The 25,430-nt window shown below is 38.8% G+C and overlaps 1 protein-coding gene across 1 annotated transcript in view; it reads right to left on the reverse strand.

Moving 5' to 3' along the window:
* LOC120514937 (2-lysophosphatidate phosphatase PLPPR4-like) overlaps positions 1-24,730 on the reverse strand; it is a 201,362-nt gene extending 176,632 nt beyond the window's left edge. Inside the window, exon 1 of the mRNA XM_039735594.1 lies at positions 24,250-24,730. Within this exon, the coding sequence (XP_039591528.1) occupies positions 24,250-24,327 (78 nt within the window). The 5' untranslated portion in view covers positions 24,328-24,730. The remainder of the gene's footprint in view (positions 1-24,249) is intronic.
* Between the last annotated feature and the right edge of the window lie 700 nt (positions 24,731-25,430).

A 25,430-nucleotide genomic window follows, 5' to 3' on the forward strand; every position in this document is an offset into this window, starting at 1 on the left:
GTATGTATATGTATATATATTGTTTGTGTGTATATATGTGTGTGTATGTATGTATGTGTGTGTATATATGTAGATATATATGTATGTATATATGTGTATATGTATAGATATATATATATATATATATGTTTATGTGTGTGTGTAAATATATATATATATATATATATATATATATATGACAACAACACTCATCACTCACAACAGTGACAAAACAATTACATTGACAATCAGGTTACGTTATTTTCAAAATGTTTCCTTTTCTTTTCATTGCTTCTTTAACACACTACTTCTCCGCTGCGAAGCGCGGGTATTTTGCTAGTATATATATAAAAGCCAAATACCACTGACTCACTCATCACAAAATCTCCCAAACCATGAGGACTTAGGACTGAGAAAAGCACAAACCTATTTCTGTGTCTCTGGTCGCGGGTAAGCAAACACCTCATCCGGCTTTTTAAGTTGGGGGGGCGGATCAAACCCCTGCCTTATGAATAACCCAAATAATGAGTCTCAGACATACGCAACCTACATTTCTTAGGGTTAGTGGTCAAACCAGCCTGTCTCAAGCTATCAAGAACAGCCTGAAGTCGTACTAAGTGTGTATGCCAATCATCGATTATCGAGGTATGCCCCGGAGTATTCAGAATGACACAAGATCTGATCCATCATACGCTGGAAAGTCAGAGGCACTCCATGAAGACCAAAGGGAAGTCTAGTGAATTTGTAAAGACCGTCAGGATTTGAAAATGCTGTTTTCTCACAACTGTCCGCCTCAAGAGGCATCTGCCAGTAACCCTTCATGAGATCCAGCATGGAGATATAGAAGGTCTGATCGAGCTTTTTCAACAATTCATCAACACGGGGCACTGGGTAAGCATCAAATTGGGAGACCATATTCAAGCGTCTGAAATCAATACAGAACCGATTCAAACCATTCGATCTTGGGACTAATACAACGGGACTGCACCATTCTCCCTTACTTTCATGAATAACACCCAAAGCCAGCATCTGTTTGACTTCTTTGCCCACAGTATTCTGTTGCACTTCTGGGATCTGAAATGGGCACATCTGCACCCTAACACCGGGTTCAGTAGTAATTTTATGTTCTGCTAGGTAAGTAAAGCCTGGCAAGGTGGAAAAAAACATCACTGTCCTGTTCAATCAAAGATAACGACTCTGTCTTTTGCGAGTCAGTCAAATTGTCACCAATGGCAACATCGATCTGAGAGACAGTAGCAAAGGAAGCGCAAACCTTCTGCGGGTCATGCCACTCCTTCAAGAGATTAACATGTAAAACCTGGAATGGTTTCGCTGGCCTGGTATTCTGACCTTATAATTCACTGGCCTCATACGCTTCTCAATAATGGCAGGACCCTGCCATTTTGCTAGGAATTTGTGCGGGTCAGATGGAATCAGAACCAAACACGATTACTAGGCTTGAATTCACGGAGTTTACAGCGTCTATCGTATAGACGTTTCTGGCTTTCTTGTTCATGTTGCTGATGCTCCACAGTGATAGAGGACAGTTTAGAAATCCTGTCTTGCAACAAAATTACCCGATATGCAAAGTTCAGCCAAAGAGCTTTTGTCCGGATCCCTGTCCATTCCTCATGGCAAACATCCAAGAAGCCTCGCGGGCACCTACCAAACAACAACTCGAAAGGACTCAAGCCCGGGATGGCCTTTCTGAGGAAACTGGATGTTTAGGGCCCTAAGCTCGTGTTCACTGCGACGATCTCGGGCAGGTTGAGAGTGTACTCCTGGCAGAGCAAAATGCACCACCTGTCTCTAAGCTGCCCAGGAGTCTTCCAATCATTTGTCCAAGGTGGAAATCGACTCAACATCATGACGAAAAAACTCATCCCGGAGAACTTCTGGAATCCCTGCGTAATTTTGTGCTAGTATTGTAACGAACAGTTAGTGCAGACTACAGCTGAAGATCTGAAGTGGATGCGAGAAGTTGGGGAGTAGTTTATTAACAGATTTTTGTGATTTTGAGTCAGATTAGTGTAGGTCAGTGGGCTTTTTGCATATCGGTTTATTTTACAATATTAACTTTGAAGTAAACTTAGTAAAGTAAAATTTGATTTTTGGAGGATATGTTTTCCAACATGTATTACTGAGTATTGAATTCAGTGAGCGTTTTCGCGATTTCAGTTCACACGAAGAGGACTTTTTGCTGTTTACGTAACCATACTCTTACAACGCTGAGAATGCGACTGAGAATATCCAAATGGAATTGATTGAACTGCAGTCAGATTCTATTCTGATGGCAAAATACAACGAAGTTGGTGTGCCAGGCTTGTATGCTTACCTGCCACCCTCATATGTGCAGATCCATAAGTTGGCATCGAGAGTACTGTCTACGTTTGGAAGCACTTACCTTTGTGAGCAATTGTTTTCGTTAATGAAAGCTACCAAAACCCCACATCGCTCAAGACTTACTGCCAAGCATCTTTCATCCTTCATAAAAGTTGCAGCTGCACAAGATTTCAAGCCTGATATTAACGAACTGGTTACTAACAAGAGATGCCAAGTGTTGGGACAAAAGAAATAAATCTCACACTGTAAGACTCCTATATAAGCAATGAATATAATATAATGAATATAATATAATAATATAAGGACTTAGCTAAGAGGCTAAGACTCTAATTGTACGCTGCTGTACGGAGATTATATGGAAATAAATTGCTTTTCTTTAAACTTTAAGTGTTATATTTTTTAAAGTTTTCAGTATTGGAAAGAAAACTATAGTAACTTTGTTTAATAGTATAATAGTATTTGTTACAGTGCGGCCCGCTGACGCACGTATGGCAGTCGAAGCGGCCTGCCAATGGTAGTGAGTTTGACATGCCTGGTCTTGAGGATCCATCTGTGCAACCACTCCTGGTACTACTTGTCACGCTTGGGTCATACAGTTGCACAGATTCATTCTGGGTTTTCAAAAGAAACATAGAATTAATTTTTAAACAGCATGAATAGAAGATGACACAGTGGTTAGCCCTGCTGCATTACAGCTTCAAAGTCCTAATTTTAAATTCTGACTCAAACTTTATGTGAAGTTGGCCTGGGTTCTTCTCCAGGTAATCCAGATTTTCTCACACATCCCAGACACTTGCAGATTAGGTGACTTGGCAACATTAAATTGGACCTATAACATTTACTGTGGCTATGTGGTTGAGTGTGCCCTGTAATGTTGTGTCTAGGGCTGGTTCTTGCCTTATGTCAGATGCTTCTGACAAAGGGTCAAACCTTGGGCTAGATTAAGCAGGTTCAATAATGGATGAATGGACAAATTACATAATTTGCAGTGCTTTATACCGAGTGTCCCCTTTATTTAGTGTACCTCATTATTCCACAAAATAACTAATAACTCAATATCAAATAATACTGTTTAAAGGCAGGTAGTAATGGATGTGTGAAATTCATTGTCCTCATTAGTAATATTAAAGATTTATCTGGGGGTATCATGTTTGCATGCAAACAGGAGTTTATTACTTAATGTTATTTTCATGAAAGTACTTTGAGAATCCAAAAAAACCCAGCCAACTGTAGCGATATGACTGGAAACAGATGATTTATGGAAGAGGCTGACTCAGATTGTGTAAATCTATGGTCAGCAAACTAACAGCTGAGTACAGCAATGGTGCCAAAAGGGAGACTCAGAATGAATAGTTCATCAAGCACCACTTCGCCAGGAATGAGCTGGCAGCTGGCAACATATAAGAGTTCCACGTCAGTCGGTGAAAAAAATAGTTACAGTTGTAAAGAGCTAATACACAAACTCTCTACACCTACCTACAACTATAAATATAATACCAGATCATGTCACCTGCATAAATTCTCAGATGATTCTGCACTTATGGGGTGTATTGATGAAGGGGATGAGATAGAGCACAAAAGTCAGGTGGAGAAGTTTGTTTCTTGATGCAAAGAGAATTGTCTGCATCTTAACATCAGCAAAACCAAAGAACTGGATATTGACTTTCACTGCACCAAATTGCCTCTATGTCCAGTCGCTATTCAAGGAGTAGATGCAGAAGTGGTAGCACAGAGGAACAATATAAGAAAGGGTAGAGCAGGTTATTTTTTCTTAGGAAACTGTGTTCCTTTAATGTGGGAAGTCACATCCTTCACATCTTCTATAACTCTGTGATGGCCACTGCAATTTTCAACACTGTGTTGTGCTGGGCTGATAACATCACTTCAAGAGAGGCCCACCAAATCAGCAACCTAATTAAAAGGACTGGCTCAGTTATAGGAAAGACTCTGGACCTCCTGAAGGTAGTAGTGAAGGACAGAATTAAAACAAAAATGAGTGCTATTATGAACAATGCTACACATCCTCTTTCTGACACACAAACACTGAGTACTTTCAGTGTGCAAATTATTCCACAGAATTGTGTCAAGAAACAATACTGGGGCTCCTTTATAGCAGCAGCAATACGTCTACATAATGTCTCAATGTGATAGTAATAGCCAAGTCATTAGTTTTCTTTATTTTTAATTTTCTTGCTTTATAGTCATTCTGGTGTGTGTGTTCAGACCAAAGAGTATGTGTACATTTATTTATTTACTCATTTATTTATTTACTGAGCTTCTGTCAGGTTAGGGAGCATGCACTCGTACAACATGTCGCTGCACCCATCACAAAACAAAACAGCTCGGAATCTTGGTTGGCAACCCCCCAGACAGACACACGGTCCAGTTCCACCCACTGGAAATGACCATCTATATGGTGGAGCCAGGTGTTATGTGAGCATAACTATGTGGGCCTAGTTCAGCTGCTCAGGTCCTCAACAATGAGGCTCCCTCAAAATGCAGGCAATGTGCCTCATTCGGGACTATACACACAAAGTCAAACAAGTGGTATCCAAGGATTCTGTGAAGAGACACAGTACCGAAGGAGTCCAGGCTTCATCTCAGTTCATTGGATATCATCCAGGTCTCACAACCATATAGCAAACAGGAAGCACCACTTTCCAGCGAACTCATGAAACCCCCATGTTCTCCGAATCCATCTACTGACTTCATAGGAAGAGTCACCAGAGACATGAATGTTGCTGCTGAATTAAGTAAACCTCTCAACAAGGTCAACACTTTCTCCGCAGACAGACACACTGCTGATGGCTGTGCCCAAGTGGCCATTAAAGGCTTGCATCTGGGATTTTATACAGAACACTTGAAAGCCTAGAGCCCCAATCAGAGACTCCATTGACTCTGCGAACATCACAGCCTTGTCGACAAATTCAAGATCAGTGAATCTTTCTTCACCAACAGATTCCCCATAGCCTTTGGACCCCACTACCATGCCCAACACTCAGTCCATACAAGCATCAAACACAGTAGGAGCAAGAACACACCCCTGATGAATCCCAGAATCAACTGGGAAAAAACACAGAGGTTCTGCCTCCACACTGCACAACACTCACAGTACAAGTGTACAGGCCAGCCATGATATCCAGCAACTTTGAGGGGGATATCGTGAAGTCTCAGGATGTCTCAGAGGGCAGCTTAATCAACTAAGTTGAACAATTTACTAAAATCGAAAAAGGCTGCAAAGAAACTCTGCAGATATTCGCGTTTGTGATCCATGAAAACCCTCAGTGGCAGGATGCAGTTGATGGTAGACTTTTTGGCATAAACACAGACTGCTGGGAGGTTAGCGAGTCATCACGGACCCTATTGAGGATGACCCTAGCAAGAATTTTACCCAGTACTGAGAGCAGTATTATCCCCCTGCACAGGGACGACAAGTCCCATTTTCCAGTTAGATGGGATGACGCCTGTATCCCAAAACGGAAGCAAAGATTGCTTGCAATGCAGGACAGCAGCCTTATCACCAGCCTGGGGAAGTTCACCCCGGCAGATCCCTGTAGCCTTTCCTACCCTCAGCTGGTTCACGGCCTGTGCAATCTCAGTAAGACAGGGAGGTTCATAGCTAACTGGAATATCGGCATCAAAAACTGTGGACCCAGAGATGTCCAAGGTCCTAGATGGAGGATCAGCTTTAAACAGCAGTTCAAAGTAGCCAGACCAAAGGTCACAACTGCAGTGTCATCCGTAAGGACCGTTCCATCAGCTGCGACACTCCAAAAAAGAGATTTGGATGTGCGTAATGCTTTGATTTCTCTGAAAGCAGGGTGTGGATCACTAGACCATAGATGGTTACTTGCTCACAGATTCCTCTAACGCCTTCTTATCTGCCCCTCACAGCCCTCGCATCCATCCTTCTCAGTTCTCAGTACAGACTGGAATGCACTGCGACTACTCTTGATGATATCCAGGGTGCCCTGTGGGATGAAACACCTCCTCCAGGGAACACCGGTAACACCAACACAACCCTCAGCAATCTTCAAGGTCTTGACACAGAAGGTCTCCCACATCACATTAGGATCAGCAGTCACACCCAGGTCTGTAAGTTCCTCACACAAACTGTATGCAAAGCCTTTAAAAACAGCCTGATCTTGGAGTCTGGTCAGGTCCAGCCTTATTTTCCTATTAGATGATAGCCTACTGGACTTAAGCTGGATCTTCACAGTAGCAACAAGTTTGTGGCCAGAATCCACAAACTGGGCACTTCTGTAGACCATACAGTTTTGTAAGAGCCTCCAGCATCTGCCCACGAGGATGTGATCGATCTTCACTGCACCACCAGTATTGGAGTACCAAGTCTAACTGTGCGGCTCAGGGTGTTGGAACCAGGACCCAGTGATCCACAGACCCTGACCTTTTGCACAAGCAAGGAACATTGAGCCACTTTCCCCATAGTCACCAGAACCATGGGGAACAACACTATCCTGATAGCCAGCCTGTTAGTGCCAGTGGTCGCATTAAAATCACCCATGACCAGAGGAATGTCACCCAGCAGGTGCTCATCAACCAAACAGCAAAGATGACATCAGAGACATCACTCAATGCAACTGGAGAATACTGTACACTGAAACAACTGACAAGGCACTCAGAGATTTCCTTATTCTGAGTCTCATATCATCCTCGGAAGGATCTAATCTGCCATGGAAACAGCTACTCCCTAAGTATGACAGCCTTCCGAGTGACCAGACCAATAAAAAGTGTACCCATCTACAGACATATGGCCAGTCCCAAGTCTGTGCACCTCTGAAATGCAGAGTTTATGAAGCTCCTCCAACAGCAGAGGAAATGCAGAAGAGATAAGACATTTCATGCACCTACCTGGATGAGCTGCCTCAAATTGAGACCTGAGTGCTGCCATGCAGCAGGCGATGCCTCAGCAGCACACCAGTTATGATCCCTGACAGACCAGACCCCATTGGTTCCTCGACAGTTTTGACTTTTCTGTGGACGAGGCTCCCAAGGGCTGTCCCCCCCATCCCCTTCATAATGCGAGCAGCCTTCTTATGGATGCCTGCAGCAGACCTACTCCCATGGAGAGCAGAAATGACTCAGGTCTGTTGTCTCTGAGCTGCCACCAACTCCCATGATATCCCTGCAAGTTGGAGGACCGATCGTAGGGTTGGATGCAAATTAATATAATACCCAAGAGAAAAGCTTCTGTAAAAACTCAAATTTCATTCTGGAGACAAATAAAAGTTCTATCTATCTATCTATCTATCTATCACTTTACTTTGGTATATTTAAAAAATATTGCCTAATGACCCATACTTCCTGCTTATTTATATTGATGAGCAGTGCATGTCAAAAACTCAAGGACTTCTCGGATCCATGTTACCAGATGTCAACAATGCAACCTAATGCAGGAGGTGTTAACAGATGAGCTATTGGAATACAATAAGAATAATGTTTCAATGAAACTGAATATTTGAACAATGCTGCTAATCAGTTACTAAAAAATACAATAAAGAAAGGCACAAGAAAAATGAATTTCCTAAGGTGATTGCGGCAACATGACAGTGAATTATGCTTAATATGCTCGAGTTTCCAAACATCAAATCTGAATCCAACTGTGTATCTGTTGCATGAATTGTAATAAACAATTTGGAGTTGAAATTCACTAGCAGTGATTTTAAATCAATTATGAAAAACATTTGAATTGGCATAGCGTAGCATCCCTGTACTATGCTTTTGCTGCCTGGTTGAGTTCCTGCTCCAATAAAATCAGGCTTTTTGAGGAATTTTCTGAGGATCAACTTACGATTAGGTGTACCTGCTAGAATGGCTATTCAGTGACAGTGTACATGGTACCATGAGAAAAGCAAAAAAGGGTAAGGGCCAAGGCCAAGGTAGATAATAATGTGTCCCATGTCTGTTCCCTAGAAAATCAAATGTCATACTTTTACCCAAACTTTTGCTTTTATGGAGACAGCAATAAAATCCCTCACATTACATTATGCATAAGGTTTGCATTAGGCCCAAAAAACCAAATGTCTAATTTCCTCACAAGCTAGTGTAATAACTTAATTACAAACAACATTTTAATGTCTAATACAAGGAATTCAAGTGACTGAAAAAGTATGAGCTATAGCAATACTGAACATCTGTTTAAGGATCTGCACTGCAGTGTCTGAGTTACCTAAAGTGTCATAAGGAAAAAAGGAACCCTCTTTTAAGATACATTATCTTAATAGAATAACAATTTGGTTAATAAACCACATAGTCTGAAAATGAAAGCTCAAAACACCTTGACATAATTAATACAATAAAGAGCGAGATGTAAACATAAGATTAAAAATAAAGATGAAATACATTAAAAGGTAGCATTTAAATTATTCCACAATAGATACTGTTCCAAATTTAGCAGTGTATAAAAGCGATACAACATACATCAACAAGTAGTAAATACTAAAATATGGTAAAAAAATGACAATCAACAGAAGATGTTATAAAATGAATATTTCTATTAATTACATGTATTTATTCAAGTCTTTCTTGTATTAAAGCTGACTTACAATTCACAAGCATGTATGTAGTAAAATGTCACAAAAATGTCACAACTGGAGACCTAGAAAGTTAGGCAATTCCTGTAGGGCAGGGCTATTCAATTGGCGGCCCGCGGGCCAAATGCGGCCCAGAATCAAACTCCGAGTGGCCCGGCCCGTGGTTCCGCCCATAGATAATAAATGAATATATATCATTCATAAATTGTTATTTAATATAATTTAATATATATACAGTCAACCCTCGTTTATCGCGGTTAATCCGTTCCAGACTCTGCCGCGATAAATGAATTTCCATGAGTAGAAACCATATGTTTGTATGGTTATTTTTATATATATTAAGCCCTTATAAACTCTCCCACCCTGTTAACATTATTAGAGCCCTCTAGACATGAAATAACACCCTTTAGTCAAACGTTTAAACTGTGCTTCATTACAAGACAGAGATGGCAGTTCTTTCTCACAATTAAAAGAATGCAAACATATCTTATCTTCAAAGGAGCAGCGCTCGCTAAGAAAAGCAAACAATCAAAAATCATTACGTACTTTTAAAGTAAACAGAAGCACCGCGATAAAGCGACATTTTGTAGAGGAGCGTCCTATCTTCTAGGCAAACAGCCACTGTGTAAACAGCCCCCTCTGCTCACACCCCCTCCGTCAGGCAGAGAGAGACGGAGAGAAGCAAACAAAACAAGCGCCACGCGGAAGCATATCTTTTAGCATTGAGGAGTTTTAGTTAATATGTAATACATGCTCTGATTGGGTAGCTTCTAAGCCATCCGCCAATAGCGTCCCTTGTATGAAATCAACTGGGCAATCAAACTGAGGAAGCATGTAACCTAAATTAAAAGACCCATTGTCCGCAGAAAGCGTCGAACCAGCGAAAAATCCGTGATTATATATTTAGATGTGCTTACATTTAAAATCCGCGATAGAGTGAAGCCGCGAAAGTCGAAGCGCGATATAGCGAGGGATTACTGTATATATTATATTAATATAAATATATAGTATATTAATATAAATATAAAGTATTTATGTCTATGGTCCCGCCAAAAACGCGCATTCCTACGTAAATTACGTAGCCTGCAACACGCAAACAATGCAGAGCGCACGATAGTAGCTTAGATTACTATCAATATGTCTTTCTCAACACTGAAACGTAAAATTGCCAATGAAAACCGTAAGTTTAACCCTGCCTGGACTGACAAATACTTGTTTATTTTTCGCCACATCCAAACGCCAAACCGATGTGTTTAATTTGTAATGAGGCGTTGGAGTATTTAAAGATTACAATGTGTGGAGGCATCATGTTGAGAAACACCACACTTTTCGCACCAATTTTCCAGAGGGATCTCAAGAGAGGGCTGCAAAAGTGCAGAGTTTGATTGCATCTTACAACCGAGCAGTACTACCATGATGCGGTCATTCACAGCCCAAGAGAGAGCTACTGCAGCATCCCTTCGTGTTTCCTGGATACTGGCAAAAAAGAAAAGGCCATTCACAGACTCTGAAACCGTGAAGGACTGTATGCTGGCTGTCGTGGATGAGGTGATAAATGACGATAAAATTAAAATGAGCGTGGTATCTGCTATAAAAACGTACCCCGTCAGATACTTCAAACATTCGTAGGGTTGAAATTCTTGCTGCAGATGTGTATGAAACGCTGTTAGAGACCTGATGAAAGCTGATACTATGTCTATAGCAGTAGATGAGTCCACAGACAAAACTGATACTGCTCAGTTGTGCATATATGTCCGTTTTTTTGATGGCAAATGCTTCCGAGAGGAGCTGCTCGCCTACTGCCGTTAGAAGGACACACAACTGGCGATATAGTCTTTGGGAAAATTTCCGCCTTTTTTAAAGACAGTGGTCTGGATATGAAGCGTGTGTGCATGCTTGTGACAGATGGGGCTCCGTCATGACAGGGAAAGTGAATGGTTTGGCAGCACGTTGGTCCGCTGTTGCACCTCAGTTGATCTCCTTACACTGCATTGTGCATCAGGCGTGTTGTGCGCAAAACTAAGCGGGCACTCAAACGACAATGGACAGCGTTATGGCTATAATTAATTTTATTCGCTCCACATCAAGCCTCCAACACCGCTTATTCCGCATGCTGCTGTCAGAAATGTCTGCTGAGCACCACGACCTTCTTTTGCATAATGACGGAGGTGGCTGTCCAAAGGCAAAGCACTGGAGCGTTTCTGCGGTCTCAGAGAAGAGATCATAACTTTCCTCCGCGGCAGCAAGCAAAAAGGCAGAAACGCACTTGAGTCGCATACTGGACGACAACTTCATGGCCGATGCCTGCTTTCTGAGCGACATATTCAAACACCTGAACGATCTCAATTTGGGACTACAAGGCAGAGACAAAACTGTCATCGACCTTGTGGAACAGATGCGCGCATTCCAAGTTAAACTGGACCTTTTCGCAAATGATTTGAGCACAGGCGAATGCTGCATTTTCCGACACTCCGCAAATGCATCTCACCCCGCACAAATCACGGATGTGATGACAGATTTCATTGCGATGTTGAAAAATAACTTTGCTGGTTGATTGGATGGACTTGATCTGCCCACAGAGTTGGCCGTTTTGTCAGAGACCCGTTCACTGTTGCAATAGAAGGGACTTATCCGCCAGAGCTAAGAAACTGGTCCCTTCCATTGACGAGGGGAAATTCACACTCGAACTTGTTGACATGCAGTCATCTGTAACCATGGCACAGGAGCTTTCCACTAACGGGCCTGCAATGTTTTGGACTGATGTCAACGCACATCAGTTCCCTAACATTAAGAAAGTAGCGATCGTCATGCTCAGTATGTTTGGATCAACATATACATGTGAGTCAAGTTTTTCACACACGAACTCCATAAAAAGCAACTCTCATTGCTCCCTGACTGACCATACTCTCCACCAATGCCTTCGAATTGCATTGACAACTTACGAGCCTAAAGTCACTGCTCTCCTTCAAAACAAAAAATGTCAATTCTCCCATTAAGTCAGCAGGGTAACTGTAGCCTACAATACATCAATATAATGTGGGATGCGTAACAGAGGCATGCCTAATCACACATGGTGATTTAAAATATGTTCCCTCAGTGTTGTTATAGTTGTGAATACTGTGCACTTTTTATTTTATGCACTTTGAGATGTTCCTGGGTCAAATGTGTGCAAGTTGTTTATTTTGTTTCAAAAGGAAACAATGTTATTTCTAATAGCCTACTACTGTGCACTATTTTGTTTTATGCACTTTGTGATCAGATAGGTCAGATATGTAGCCTAGGTCAGTTTTTTTTTCTTTTGCAAGTGGAAAAAATAGGGGCTACCTCAGATTCTGTTAATTCAGCTATTTTTGTATGCACCTTTTGCTCTGCAAACTGACCAAAGTTAAAAGAGAAACAACGAATAAACCTTATGTTTTTCAATAAATTTGTTTGTGTTGGTTTTAAAATTTGTCATTACGAGCTGCTTTGCCTCTAAAATGACTGGCCCAGCTAACCTTCTTGGTTTGGCAATCTGGCCCAACTGAATTTGTAATTGAATAGCCCTGCTGTAGGTTCTTCAACTGAGTGGCTAGTAGGGACTAAGTCTGTAGCTTTAGCACAAAACCCTTCATTTATTTATCCACTGTGATCTTTAGGAATCCTAATGGACTAAACACCATGATTTTCACATCGTCACAAGTTTTTTAAGCTTTCCTGCATTAATTCAACACAATAATTTCAAATTATTTTATGAATTTTAGCACAGACACTGTTAACTATAAAGTCTATAAATAATTGCTATTTTGCAGCACTCCACTGGAAATATGGCACAAGACAGTTTAAAAACATTTTTAAAGGATAGTTAGATAGAGCACAAAAAATAAAAATGTCAAAATGGGTTTTAAAAGAAACTTATTTTCAAGCATGTTTATTGTTCATTGGTCATTAACTTTAGAAAGGAAACCAGCTCTTAATTCTTAAATACTGAAATCAAAAATCCACTTATTTTATAGCCCATTTTGGAAGCAATCAGCTCAAGACATGAGACATAAAATAATTCCATCACAATGAATTGCTGACATCCAGTAATCAGAAATGCCAAGTAAAAGTCACCATTTAACCTAACCCTGCATATCTCTAGAATGTTGGATGAAACTGCTATACCGCAAACATCAAATTGCATGGACAGAGAGCATTAATAGATATTAAAAAGCCCTCTTTAAAGCTCGCTCAGAATACTATTCTACAATAATAGATAGCAATAATAAAAATCCTCGGGTACTGTTTAGAACAGTCGCTAAATTAACAAATGGGAATTCAGACCTACAGTGCAAAATACCAACAGATATTAGCAGTACAGACTTTATGAACTTCTTCAATGAGAAAATTAAAAATATAAGATCCTAGATCTCAGCATCACAATATAAACCAAATACTAGCTTAGCAGACCCTGCCTTTAGTAATTTTAATCCTGTAACTGAGCAGGAAGTCTTAACGTTAATTTCTAAAATGAAGCCCACTACTTGTTCCCTAGATCCAGTGCCAACAAAACTAGTAAGACGTGAAATGAATGTTCTTGCAGCGCCTATTTTAAACATTACCGATAGTTCATTATTGCATGGCACAGTACCTGAAGCACTAAAAATGTCAGTCATTAAACCATTACTTAAAATGTCAGGCCTAGACCCACACATACTAAATAATTATAGGCTTATTTCAAATTTACCCTTTCCCTCTAAAATACTAGAAAAAGTAGTCGCCAATCAGCTTCAGTCACACCTTACGCATTACAATTTATTTAAGAAATTCCATTCTGTTTTCCGCACTGGTCATAGTACAGAAACAGCATTAACGCGGGTTGTAAACAACATTCTGATATCCTCTGATGAAGGAAACTCCACTGTAATTATGTCCATCCATCCATCCATTATCCAACCCGCTATATCCTAACTACAGGGTTACGGGGTCTGCTGGAGCCAATCCCAGCCAACATGGGGCGCAAGGCAGGAAACAAACCCCGGGTGGGGCACCAGCTCTCTTTTTAGAGAGTCAAGGCTGGGGGGCTGTCAAGAGGCAGGGTCTGTTAAAGCCCATTGCGGCACTTCTTGTGTGATTTTGGGCTATACAAAAATAAATTGTATTATATTGTGTAATTGTATAGTACGCCAACCTAGGTTCCTGAATATATGAAACAGAACTACCACCAAAAACTGTGCCACTGTGCTGTACTCCTCTATGAAAACTTGTATGCCAAATTATTCTAAAAAAAACTGCTTCAACATACATGAAAAAGCTTTCTTCTGCATGGCAGATTGCTGGCTTCCATAAATGACTACTCTAATGACAAAAATAAAGTAACTAAAAATATAAAGATGGTGTAGGAACATGGAAACCTACTGCGAGCAGCTCTCTAATTCTTACTATCTATTAATGTATTTAGTTCAGTAATGAAAGTCTAAACAGTACATGCATCTCATAATTTGATCAAACACAATGGGACAAGCACTGTTGAAGCTGAGACCCAGAGATTTGCAACTAGCCTTTGGCAAAGACATACCAGATTACTAAACTTTACTTTTTAAACAAGCAACAAAAAAGGATGTTGCCATTCAATAAAGCAGGAGGCAAGAATCAGTCTAGTCATGAGAAAAATACCAGCATTTGCTGTAATCATTGGATTAGCAAGTCTGACAACTGCAGTTTATGATCATTTTTTATCAGGTCATGAGACATTGCTATATCCTTCACAACAGAAATCTAACTGCATTTAAGTAATGTGCTGTAAAAGCACCAATATGCTGTTCCTTTGACAATGGTCAACACCAGACATTAAAATCTGATCTTACAACCCATTAGATGTACCACACAGCTGATACTCTATCATTTAACCTATCTTTCCAATCAATACTATTATGTGTTGTACTCGGCACATATCTGATTGTCATTCCTTTGAATTTCCCAATCTGGATTTTGACTCTACAATATTTAAATGGCATTTGTTAACATTGTGATTGACCTTTTTATTAACTCCAGTGCTTAATCACCTACTGTGCTGCGTCTGCTTGAATTCACTACTGATGTATCACACAGATGTCCTCAACTGGCAAATACACTAAAAAGAGAGTAAACTGAATCAAAAATGTAGATATACTCTTTTTAACATTTCCCATAACTATTTTCAATGGCACAGTGGGAAAAAAACTAATGCTTTTTTACATTTACCACAAGATATTCATTATTTTCTTTAATTTTAGATATTTCTGTCATTAAATAAAACAATTAAGAAGTCTGGAAAATGTGGGCTGTATAATTATTTTTCAAAAGCAAGGGATATATATATATATATATATATATATATATATATATATATATATATATATATATATATATATATATATATATATATATATATATATACTGTATATAACTGCTCAAAAAAATTAAAGGAACACTTTGAAAACACATCAGATCTCAATGTGAAAAAGAAATCCTCCTGGATATCTATACTGATATAGACTGGGTAATGTGTTAGAAACGAAAGGATGCCACATCGTTTGATGGAAATGAAAATGATCAACCTACAGAGCCCTGAATTCAAAGACCAAAAATCAGAGTGAAAAAATTATGTGGCGGGCTAGTCCATTTTGCCAAAATTTAATTGCAGCAACTCAAAATTGTACGCAGCACTTTGTATGGCCCCTGTGTTCTTGTATACATGCCTGACAACATCGGTGCATGCTTCGAATGAGATGACAGATGGTGTTGTGGGGGATCTCCTTCCAGATCTGGACCAGGGCATCACTGAGCTCCTGGACAGTCTGAGGTGCAACCTGGTGGCATTGGATGGACCAAAACATAATGTCCCAGAGGTGTTCTATTGGATTTAGGTCAGGAAAATGTGGTGGCCAGTCAATGGTATCAATTCCTTCATCCTCCAGGAACTGCCTGCATACTCTCACCACATGAGGCCAGGAATTGTCGTGCACCAGGAGCCACTGTACCAGCATAGGGTCTGACAATGGGTCCAAGGATTTCATCCAGATACCTAATGGCAGCCAAGGTGCCTTTGTCAAACCTGTAGCAGTCTGTGTGACCCTCCATGGATATTCCTCCCCAGACAATCATTAACCCACCACCAAACTGCTCATGCTAAATGATGTTACAGGCAGCATAATGTTCTCCATGGCTTCTCCAGACCCTTTCACTTCTGTCACGTGTTCAGGGTGAACCTGCTCTCATCTGTAAAAAGCACAGGGCACCAGTGGTGCATCTGCCAATTCTGGTATTCTATGGCGAATGCCAATCGAGCTGCATGCAGCTGGGCAGTGAGCTCAGGGCCCATTAGAGGACATGGGGCCCTTGGGTCACCCTCATGAAGTCTTTCGGGTTGTTTGGTCAGAGACAGTCACACCAGTGGCCTGCTGGAGGTCATTTTGTAGGGCTCTCGCATTGCTCATCCTGTTCCTCCTTGCCCAAAGGAGCAGATACTGGTCCTGCTGATGGGTTATGGACCTTCTATGGCCCTCTCCAGCTCACCTAGAGTAACTGCTTGTCTCCTAGAATCTCCTCCATGTCCTTGAGACTGTGCAGGGAGACACAGCAAACCTTCTGGCAATGACACGTATTGATGTGCCATCCTGGAGAAGTTGGACTACCTGTGCAACCTCTGTAGGGTCCAGGTATCGCCTCATGCTACCAGTAGTGACACTGACTGTAGCCAAATGCAAAACTAGTGAAGAAACAGTCAGAAAAGATGAGGAGGGAAAAATGTCAGTGGCCTACACCTGTTAAACCATTCCTGTTTTGGGGGTCATCTCATTGTTGCCCCTCTAATGCATTTGTTGTTAATTTAATTAACACCACAGCAGCTGAAACTGATTAACAACCCCCTCTGCTACTTAACTGACCAGATTAATATCCCATAAGTTTCATTGACTTTATGCTATACTCTGATTAAAAAGTGTTCCTTTAATTCTTTTGAGCAGTATATATATATATATATATATATATAATATTCATTTGGATCTTGATCTTTGTCCGCAAATTAATTAGAAGAAGAAGCACTAGATGGCAGTAGAGAGACCACTAAAACATAGGCATTGCATTAAGAACCTCCTCCAGGCTTATACTACTGAAGACTGTAGTACTCCAGTCACACCTCAAAACACAGACATTCAAACTAAACAAACTGTTGTGCTTTAAATTAACTAAAGAGATCTTCATTTAGATCTTGATCTTTGTCCGCGAATTCCACGGATGCATAGACCACCTTCCAGTTTAGTACGTTGTTGTTACTCATGGATGTCAACAATGTGCCGGAATAACGAAAGGGGTGGTGTACAGTGTTACGCAGGTTAGCTCCTGAGGCCTGGTTAGAAAATGAGATTGCCGAAGATAAAAGGTACCTGCCTACATAACATATGAATGAAAGAAAGACAGTGGGTAAAATGAATGACAATGTAACAGCACGTTCCGGAAATTATTATTGTTACATTGTAGCCGGCGAGTGCTGCACGTCTCACAGCTGTACCGTGGCTTGCTCACATGTCAGCGAAGTGATCCCTATTTATGCTTTAAACTGCCTGGATACCTATGTGTCCCCCTTTTATAACCATTGCTCCGTGTATATTGCCTTACTCTTTGGATTGCCACAAAGCAACCTGCGACATTGGAGAAAGGTTGAGAAGAGATTGTGAGAGGAAACGACAGCATCGTGAAAATGAGACGGACTGTGAACGGACAGAAGCAGAAATGCTCCTACACCACCACATAATTACTATTCAGACAATGATTAAGGGTAGGCCGTTCCTATCGAATCAATATCCAAGGGTTTTGTTTTGTAATTTTATTTCCCTTATAAAAAATCATAATGGCTTTGCGACGAAGGGCCCAGTTCACGACTGGCAGCCTCGTTTAAACAGGGAGCCCTTCACAGACAACTTTAACATGCACAACGTAGTTGGGCGCAAATGGCTAATATATATATATTTCATTAAGTAACTTTTTTCCAATGATAAATCAAAACATTTTCTTATATAAAATGATTTGTGCAAATCTGTCTCACTTTATGATTTGTAGGTAAATATAATAGCAAATTGACAGGTAAATCCTAACATTTTGTATTAAGCCTCATACAGATACATCTACAAAACCTATTAAATTCATCACTATATCAAAAAAGAATATTGAAATGCTTTATGATTTATTTCAAACACAAATACAGATTTTCTGAATTAATTATAAAGTCAGTGTGGAAATGCAAGGATACTTACAGTGAGACATATTTTTTAATGATAGGTACAATATTATTAAAATTTTTATACATTACAGAAAATCTGCTATAAAAACTACACAAGTGCAACACAAATTGTAAGTAGTTTCTTTAATAAAAACCTGAAACTTTGTTAAACTAATGAAAAATCCTGTTCAGTCTATTATTAATCACAATTGTCTTCTCCTCCATCATTCAGAGGGCATTTTAGTAAAATGTGAATTATAACTTTGGTAAAATGACATTTAATTTTTTTGAAATATCAATAATTTCATATATTTTAAGAGAGACTGCTGTGTTAAAATGATATAAATATACATAACCTACTAAAACAACAAAACTCAAGGCAGTTTGATTCAGCAAATTTGAGGTGGAAGTTTGTGAAAGTAAAGCGGATTCAAAATGATAAATAATATATGCGACCTATAATCAACAATCCTTTGTAGGGCATAAAGTCCCCTCTAAAATATGTTCATCTAATATAGAATTTTATATGGTTTAGCTACTTCTATTTCTATTTGCCAAATTAAATTTTCCTGAATTCTCCTGGTATTACCATATCATTGTATCTACAGCAATAAATGAGCTTCACAGTCATTTGCAAATACTAAAATAATCAACTTTCATCTCTTCATCATTATAGGGGAACTTCAAGAACTGTAATTTATAGAATATGGAACAAGAGGTCACATGGCTTTCTCCATTCTCTCTTTATACACTAACTGGCACTGTGTCTAACTCGACAGAATAGTAGCATCTGATAGTAATGTATTGATAAGTAAGCTGACCATGAACAGTTTAGCTAAAGTAGCCAATCATTAAACATATTTTGAATCAATAATTATTTTACATAGCATCTTTAGCATGATTCGCAATGAAGTATTAGTAATCACCAACACAGACGAAGATAGAATCAGTGGCCATGTATATATAATGCACACATTTAGAGACTACTATAAGGCCTTATATTCTACTCAGTTTAAAGAACACAAGACACAATCTAATGTGTTTTTTGATACATTATGGATACCACAGCTAGATATTCTAAGTACAGAGGAATTAGATAAACCTCTGACACTATCAGAATTACTAGATCCTATAAACTCCCTTCAGAGTGGGAAAGCACCAGGTCCTGATGGGTACCCTGCTGAATTCTATAAACAAAATTTCACTTAAGTTAGCTCCCCTCTTATTAGCAACATTTATAGAAGTAAGAGACAAAAAAAATATACCTCAAACTTTTCGCCAACCATTTGTTACCATCTTTCCTAAGAAAAATAAGGACTTACTACAATGTGCATCATATAGACCAATCTTACTTCTAAATGATGATGTCAAGATACTCTCTAAAGCCCTAGCTAGAAGGATTGAGAAAGTGCTCCATTCAGTAATATCACAAGACAAAACTGGATTTACTAAACATAGACATTTGACTTCCAATCTTCAATGCCTATTTAATGTAATAAATTCACCCATAAAGTATAACACTCCAGAGATCATATTATCTTTGGATGCAGAAAAAGCATTTGATATGGCTGAATAGGATTACCTATTCCCCAATTTGCATACATTTGGGTTTGGTCAGAACATATGTGCATAGATCAAACTATTGTATACCAGTCCAGAACCTTGTATTCATAACATTATTTCAGACTACTTCAAACTAGAACGCGGTACTAGACAATGATGCCCTTTGTCACCACTGCCTTTTGTAATTGCAATTGAGCCATTGGCTGTTCACTTTAGAAATTCATATTCTCTTAATATTTTTAGAGAAGGACTTGAACAGAAAAAAATCATTACATGCAGATGATATGTTATTATATATATCAGACCCACAAAATTCTGTGTCTACAGCCCTAAATATACTAACAATCCAACTGTCCTTCATTCACTCAGAATATGGAACCAATGTAGGAAGCACTTCAAGTTAGACAACATTTTATCAGTGGCACCTCTACATGATAATCAACTTTTTTCCACCCTCTCGAACTTACACAGTTTTTAATGTTTGAAAATAATATAATAATAATAGGATTAAATCCTTTAGAGATTTGCATATAAACAATATGTCTGCAACCTATGAACAATTACACTTCAAATTTAGTCTCCCATCAACACAATTTTTCCACTATCTCCAAATTAGAAACTTTGCTAAATGAAATATGCCCAATTTTTTTCACCTCCCACCTATTTCTATTCCAGAAGAGATATTGATCAGTCTTGGGGACTCATATAGCATTTCTGCAATATATTAAATCATTTTAAAATCCCTTCCTTTTAAAGATTCCAGAGTACGGTAGCCGGGGCCGGAAATAAAAGACAAAGAGTAGATGACAAAGCAGAATGTCGTAAAGAAATCAAAAACGTTGGCACGGTACACATGCAGAGCAGGTTAGAGGTAATAGAAATACAAAAATTCGAAAGTCTCAAAAAAAGAGAGTAAAAATTGGAAATTATTATTACTCAATGAAATAACGGAACACCAAAAAGAGATTGAAAATATTGTTCGGATTTAAACTTTAAGACTTGTAGATTGTCTAATTTGTGGTGCCATCAGGGAAAAAAGTAGTGTTTCTTTCCAATGAAGAGGCATATCTGCGAGAATTAAAAGGTTTGTTTTTTGGTGAAAGCCCACAAGGCAACTCCACATTACCTCTTCAGGCTGAACCCAACTGAGCTACTTGTGTTAACATGGTTACAAGCTGCTTGCTGTTGATTGTGTCCGCAGGTCTGGGTCCTTGTAACTCTGCTGAAATGGCCTGGCCATGTAGTAAGGATGTCTCCTAGAAGCTAAGAAGAAAGACTTTTATCTTTCAGCTAGCCTATAATGACTCCTCAGAAGTACTTGAAATTTTTGCTAAGGATAGGGTTGCCTGTCCTGTCCAGCTCAGTTTGTTCGCTTCAACCCTGACTAGAACAAGAAGACAAGAGAACGACAGTTTCTGGAAAGCATTTTGTAATAGCTCATTCTGCAAAAAGCATTAATCATAATAATGATTTTGTTGTTTAAACAAAAATAATGTTTACCTTTATTTTGAATATTCCTACTCAAATATCTGAAAAATATACAGCAAATAACATAATAAGGGAATAAAATACCTATGGTACAAATTAATGACTCATTGAAAAAGATTTAAAGGGAAGCATCCTTTAATTAATGCTATGCAGTACACGAGCTTAAGACAATGACATAAAATGATAAGCAAACAAACTGCAACACCTAAAAATATCACACACATTATTGTTGCAAGCAGAGGTTTAAGTAAGAAAATTAACTAAATGGACAAATAATTAAAATTTACATCTTTCAAAGAAGAAAAAAATAATGGGAATATTAATTCATTTGTTTATTTATTTTTCTGATCCTGCTTATTTCAGAATGTTAAAACTATTTCATAAAACAAAGGTGATTACAATACATGTGTTCTAATGATGCATGGCCAATTTAATAAAATGGCTGTTATAATACGCTTAAATGTTAGGAAATAATCTAATTTTTCTCTGAGAATGTTGCTTTACTCACAGCAGAGCAGCTTAATCTCATGATGCCCACAATTTTGCATTTGGATGGAATATAGGTCAACTGTGCCAACTCAGTAATAAAGTACCCTGCACAATTTACATAATAGCTGATGCACGGTCTTGGTCTGTGCTCACCATATGCATTTATACCTTTCATTTACAGTGTGTTGAAGTCAATGTCTAACATATTACTTTCAAACAAACTACAATAGCTACATAAAAAAACTACAAGTATGAACGTTCTGTTTTCATATTAGATGTGGCATACATGTATTACTGTATTACACTATATAAATAAGAATGTTATGTGTCATAAGGATTCATTTACTTAAGTTAAAGCTGTTAGAGATTTAGAAGCTAAAACATTAAACTATTACCATTCAGAAACTATACAGGGAATAAAATGTTACAAGGAAACAAAGAGACTGATATTTACAACACAATACAGTGCATGATTAATCCCCAGAGTTTCCCTTGGTTATACAGTACACGACTTTTAATGCATTTACTTTTACTTTGTCCTCTGTCTAATTGTGATGCTGTCTTTTTTCACCTATGACACTGGTCTGAAATTTGTAGAGGTTTTTCACTAAGCCTAAAGATGTTTGAGAAAACTATCTATCCATCCATTTTAAAACTTGCTTATCTATTTCAGGGAGACAACAAACCAGTACTTAAACTGGTAGGACAGGGTAGGAACCAACTCAAGTGGGTACACAAGGTTTTTAGGAAATTATTGTACATTATTTTTGATTAATCTTAAATGCACCTATACAGATGTAAGACAAAATTGAAAATTCCAATAGGAATGCATACAAACATAAAACTTTTATAAGAATGTAAACATTATGAAGTAGAGATGCAACTCATAATCCTAATGTGATAACTAAAACTTTTAATGGATTTGTGAAAGATTCCTATGATTTGGGACCCTCTGTTATAACTGCAAAAATACACAAAGGCATTTGAAATTTCTGCATCAGCTCTGTACAGTTTCTACATCAAGAAGTAGACAGGGTTGGACAGTAAAGTAAAAATATAAACCTATCAAATTTGCCATTTTCCTAAGTTTTGCCATTTTTCTAAGTGTGCTTGACTTTTACTTTGTGGAAATATTTTCATGCAATTATGAAAGCACTGTCACAATAACAATGGCTCCAGTTAGTAATATTTGACATAAAGTATAAGTGTGAACTATACAACAAAGTCATAAATGCGGATATTGCTTACTAAGAAACATACGGTATATACAGTTTTACTATTTACTTCCTTAGTAGTTCATGCATACCATCTTACAATATTGTATCTAAGGACTTGATGGTTCAAACGGTGTCACTACATTACACATTTTTAACTGAAATATAAAAAAATCTGATTAAAGCCATAGCCTTTATTATATATAATCTATAAATATAGCATGCCAATTTATTTTAAGTGGATTACGCTTTAAACAACAAAGAATAATGGAATTAATGTTGCTGGACACTTTACTCCACAACTTTACCTGAGAATAAAGAACCATGAATATGTAATGCACATTTTGTTTGTTGAAAGAAGAAGGAGACAATGCAGTATGAAATGAGTTGAAATGAATGAAAAAGGCATACCAGTGATAGATAGATAGATAGATAGATAGATAGATAGATAGATAGATAGATAGATAGATAGATAGATAGATAGCACTTATGCAGACATTAGTAGCTATTCTTTTTAGCTGTATTATACAGTATGTTATATCCTAAAGGCAGGAATTTCTGTACTGTGGGCATATAATGGCTAAAATTTACTTATTACTATTAAACTGTAAGATCTGATAAACAATATTACAAATTTTCCAATAGATGTGTATTATTAATTTGATCTAAAACCGATACTCCCAATGCATTAGCTAAGACAGCGATATCCTGTTGTGTTTTAATGTGCATTTAATTATCGTGATTTTGCGCTTTCTATGGGCTGAATTGTCATCGTAAGGTAAGGTTTTCACAAGGGAAGAGCCTGAGTAAAACGTGTCAATCAATAATAAATGTACACATTTCTAAGCCATCTATTTCATCAGATGCTGTTCAACGCCACTAACATAAACTACCCATGGACAAATAATCCCATTCAAACGGTCTACTGGCTTCTTTGGTTGTTTGATTGAAGACGTTGAGAAAAATGCGCTGACAACACACATTACTTGTAAACACGGCTCTTGCGTTTTAAGAAAACACAATTATCAGTTGGTGTATTCAATTCCAAAGCTTTCCGTGGAGATCCTGTGAAAACGCGTTTAAGTTTTTCGTTGTTTAAACGTTGATTTTACTGGCAGCTAACACATGCATACAAAATCACATTCTGGGCATATTTCCATTTGTGAAATAGTATTCAACACTACCAAACCCCGTATATAACCCAATCCCCTCCTCCACCTTCCCAACACCCACACACAAATATAATCCCTATGTAAATAATTATTCTGGCACAAATACAATATAATGCCTTGCCATTGCAAAATCGTCAAAGGCGTAAGGACCAAGAGAATGTTTCCAGTTGGATGTGTTTGGGCACAGCTAAGCCTGCAGAGTGCCGTAGGAATGCAAACGCACCTACCTCTACGAAGTAGAAGCAAGGCAGCAAGGTAACGCTGTCTTTGGTCAGTTTCCCTTTCTGTCGATCCTTCCCAGACATTATGAACGGAGGTAACGATCGCAGTACAATAATACAAAAATACGGTTATTAACACTTGTAGGTAAGAAGCAACTATATCCAAGTGGTACTGGCGGCGTCCGCAGAGCGAACGCCTGGCGGCTGCAGCTGCGTGGCCAAATGTCACGGATAGTGAACGAGCAGCTTCACAGCATCTCGCGCACGCCTAGGAGCGCACACGACGCGCGGATCTTCCCTGGAGCAAGCAAAAATCGGCTACGCTGAATGATGTTAATGCTGATATAAAACGCCGTAATGGCTGACACGTCGCATGCTCTCGGGTGACAATATTAATCTGTTAAAAGACTGCTTCTTCCCGGTGCACTGGAGCTCAGCCTATTAAACCATGTGGGCACAGGCAGACGAGTAAAAGGTATAATAGTGAGGGTGACGTCAGAGCGGCATCGACACGTAAGAGATTGAAACTCGCGCTCCCGGTCCACACCGTCGCCACTAAGAACTGCCGCTGGGCATATGATACCACCCTTAATAAAGGCGTCGATTCTGTATGTTTTTCAGTGCACCGTGCAGTGAATTTGCTATACAAAAATAATACATCTGTCGCAAAAAGACTTGGTAACCATTATCATCAAGGAGTCTGGATTCATTAGGCACTCCTTTTACACAGCATGTTAAACCAGAAAGCTGGATTAAAACCCCAGCCTTATTACTATCTGTGTGCAGTTTGTGCATCTTGTAAACTCCCTGTTTTACCCCCACATCCGAGAGATGCGCGTGTGGTTAACTAGCAATACTAAAGTTAATATGGATATATCTTTGATTTTCCCCTCCAGAATAGTGGCCTGAAAGCAGCTGTCTACAACAAACTTAATTATACTGTATGTGTCCTGTAAATGGAATGAGCAGTATGATACCACAGTGGTTAACAAGCTGCCTCCCAATTTTCTAGTTTCACCCCATTTTATCACTATATGGAGTTTTCATGGTTTCCCATAAGTTTTTCTAGACTCTTAGGTTTCTTCTCACATCCCAAACACGTGCAAGTTAGAGATCTTGGTGATTCTAGACTACATTCTATAAATAGGAATGGATTTCGGTAAAATAGTTACCTACTCAAAATTGTT

The sequence above is a fragment of the Polypterus senegalus genome, chromosome 14, assembly GCF_016835505.1.
Source record: "Polypterus senegalus isolate Bchr_013 chromosome 14, ASM1683550v1, whole genome shotgun sequence".
NCBI classification, from domain to species: Eukaryota; Metazoa; Chordata; class Cladistia; order Polypteriformes; family Polypteridae; genus Polypterus; species Polypterus senegalus.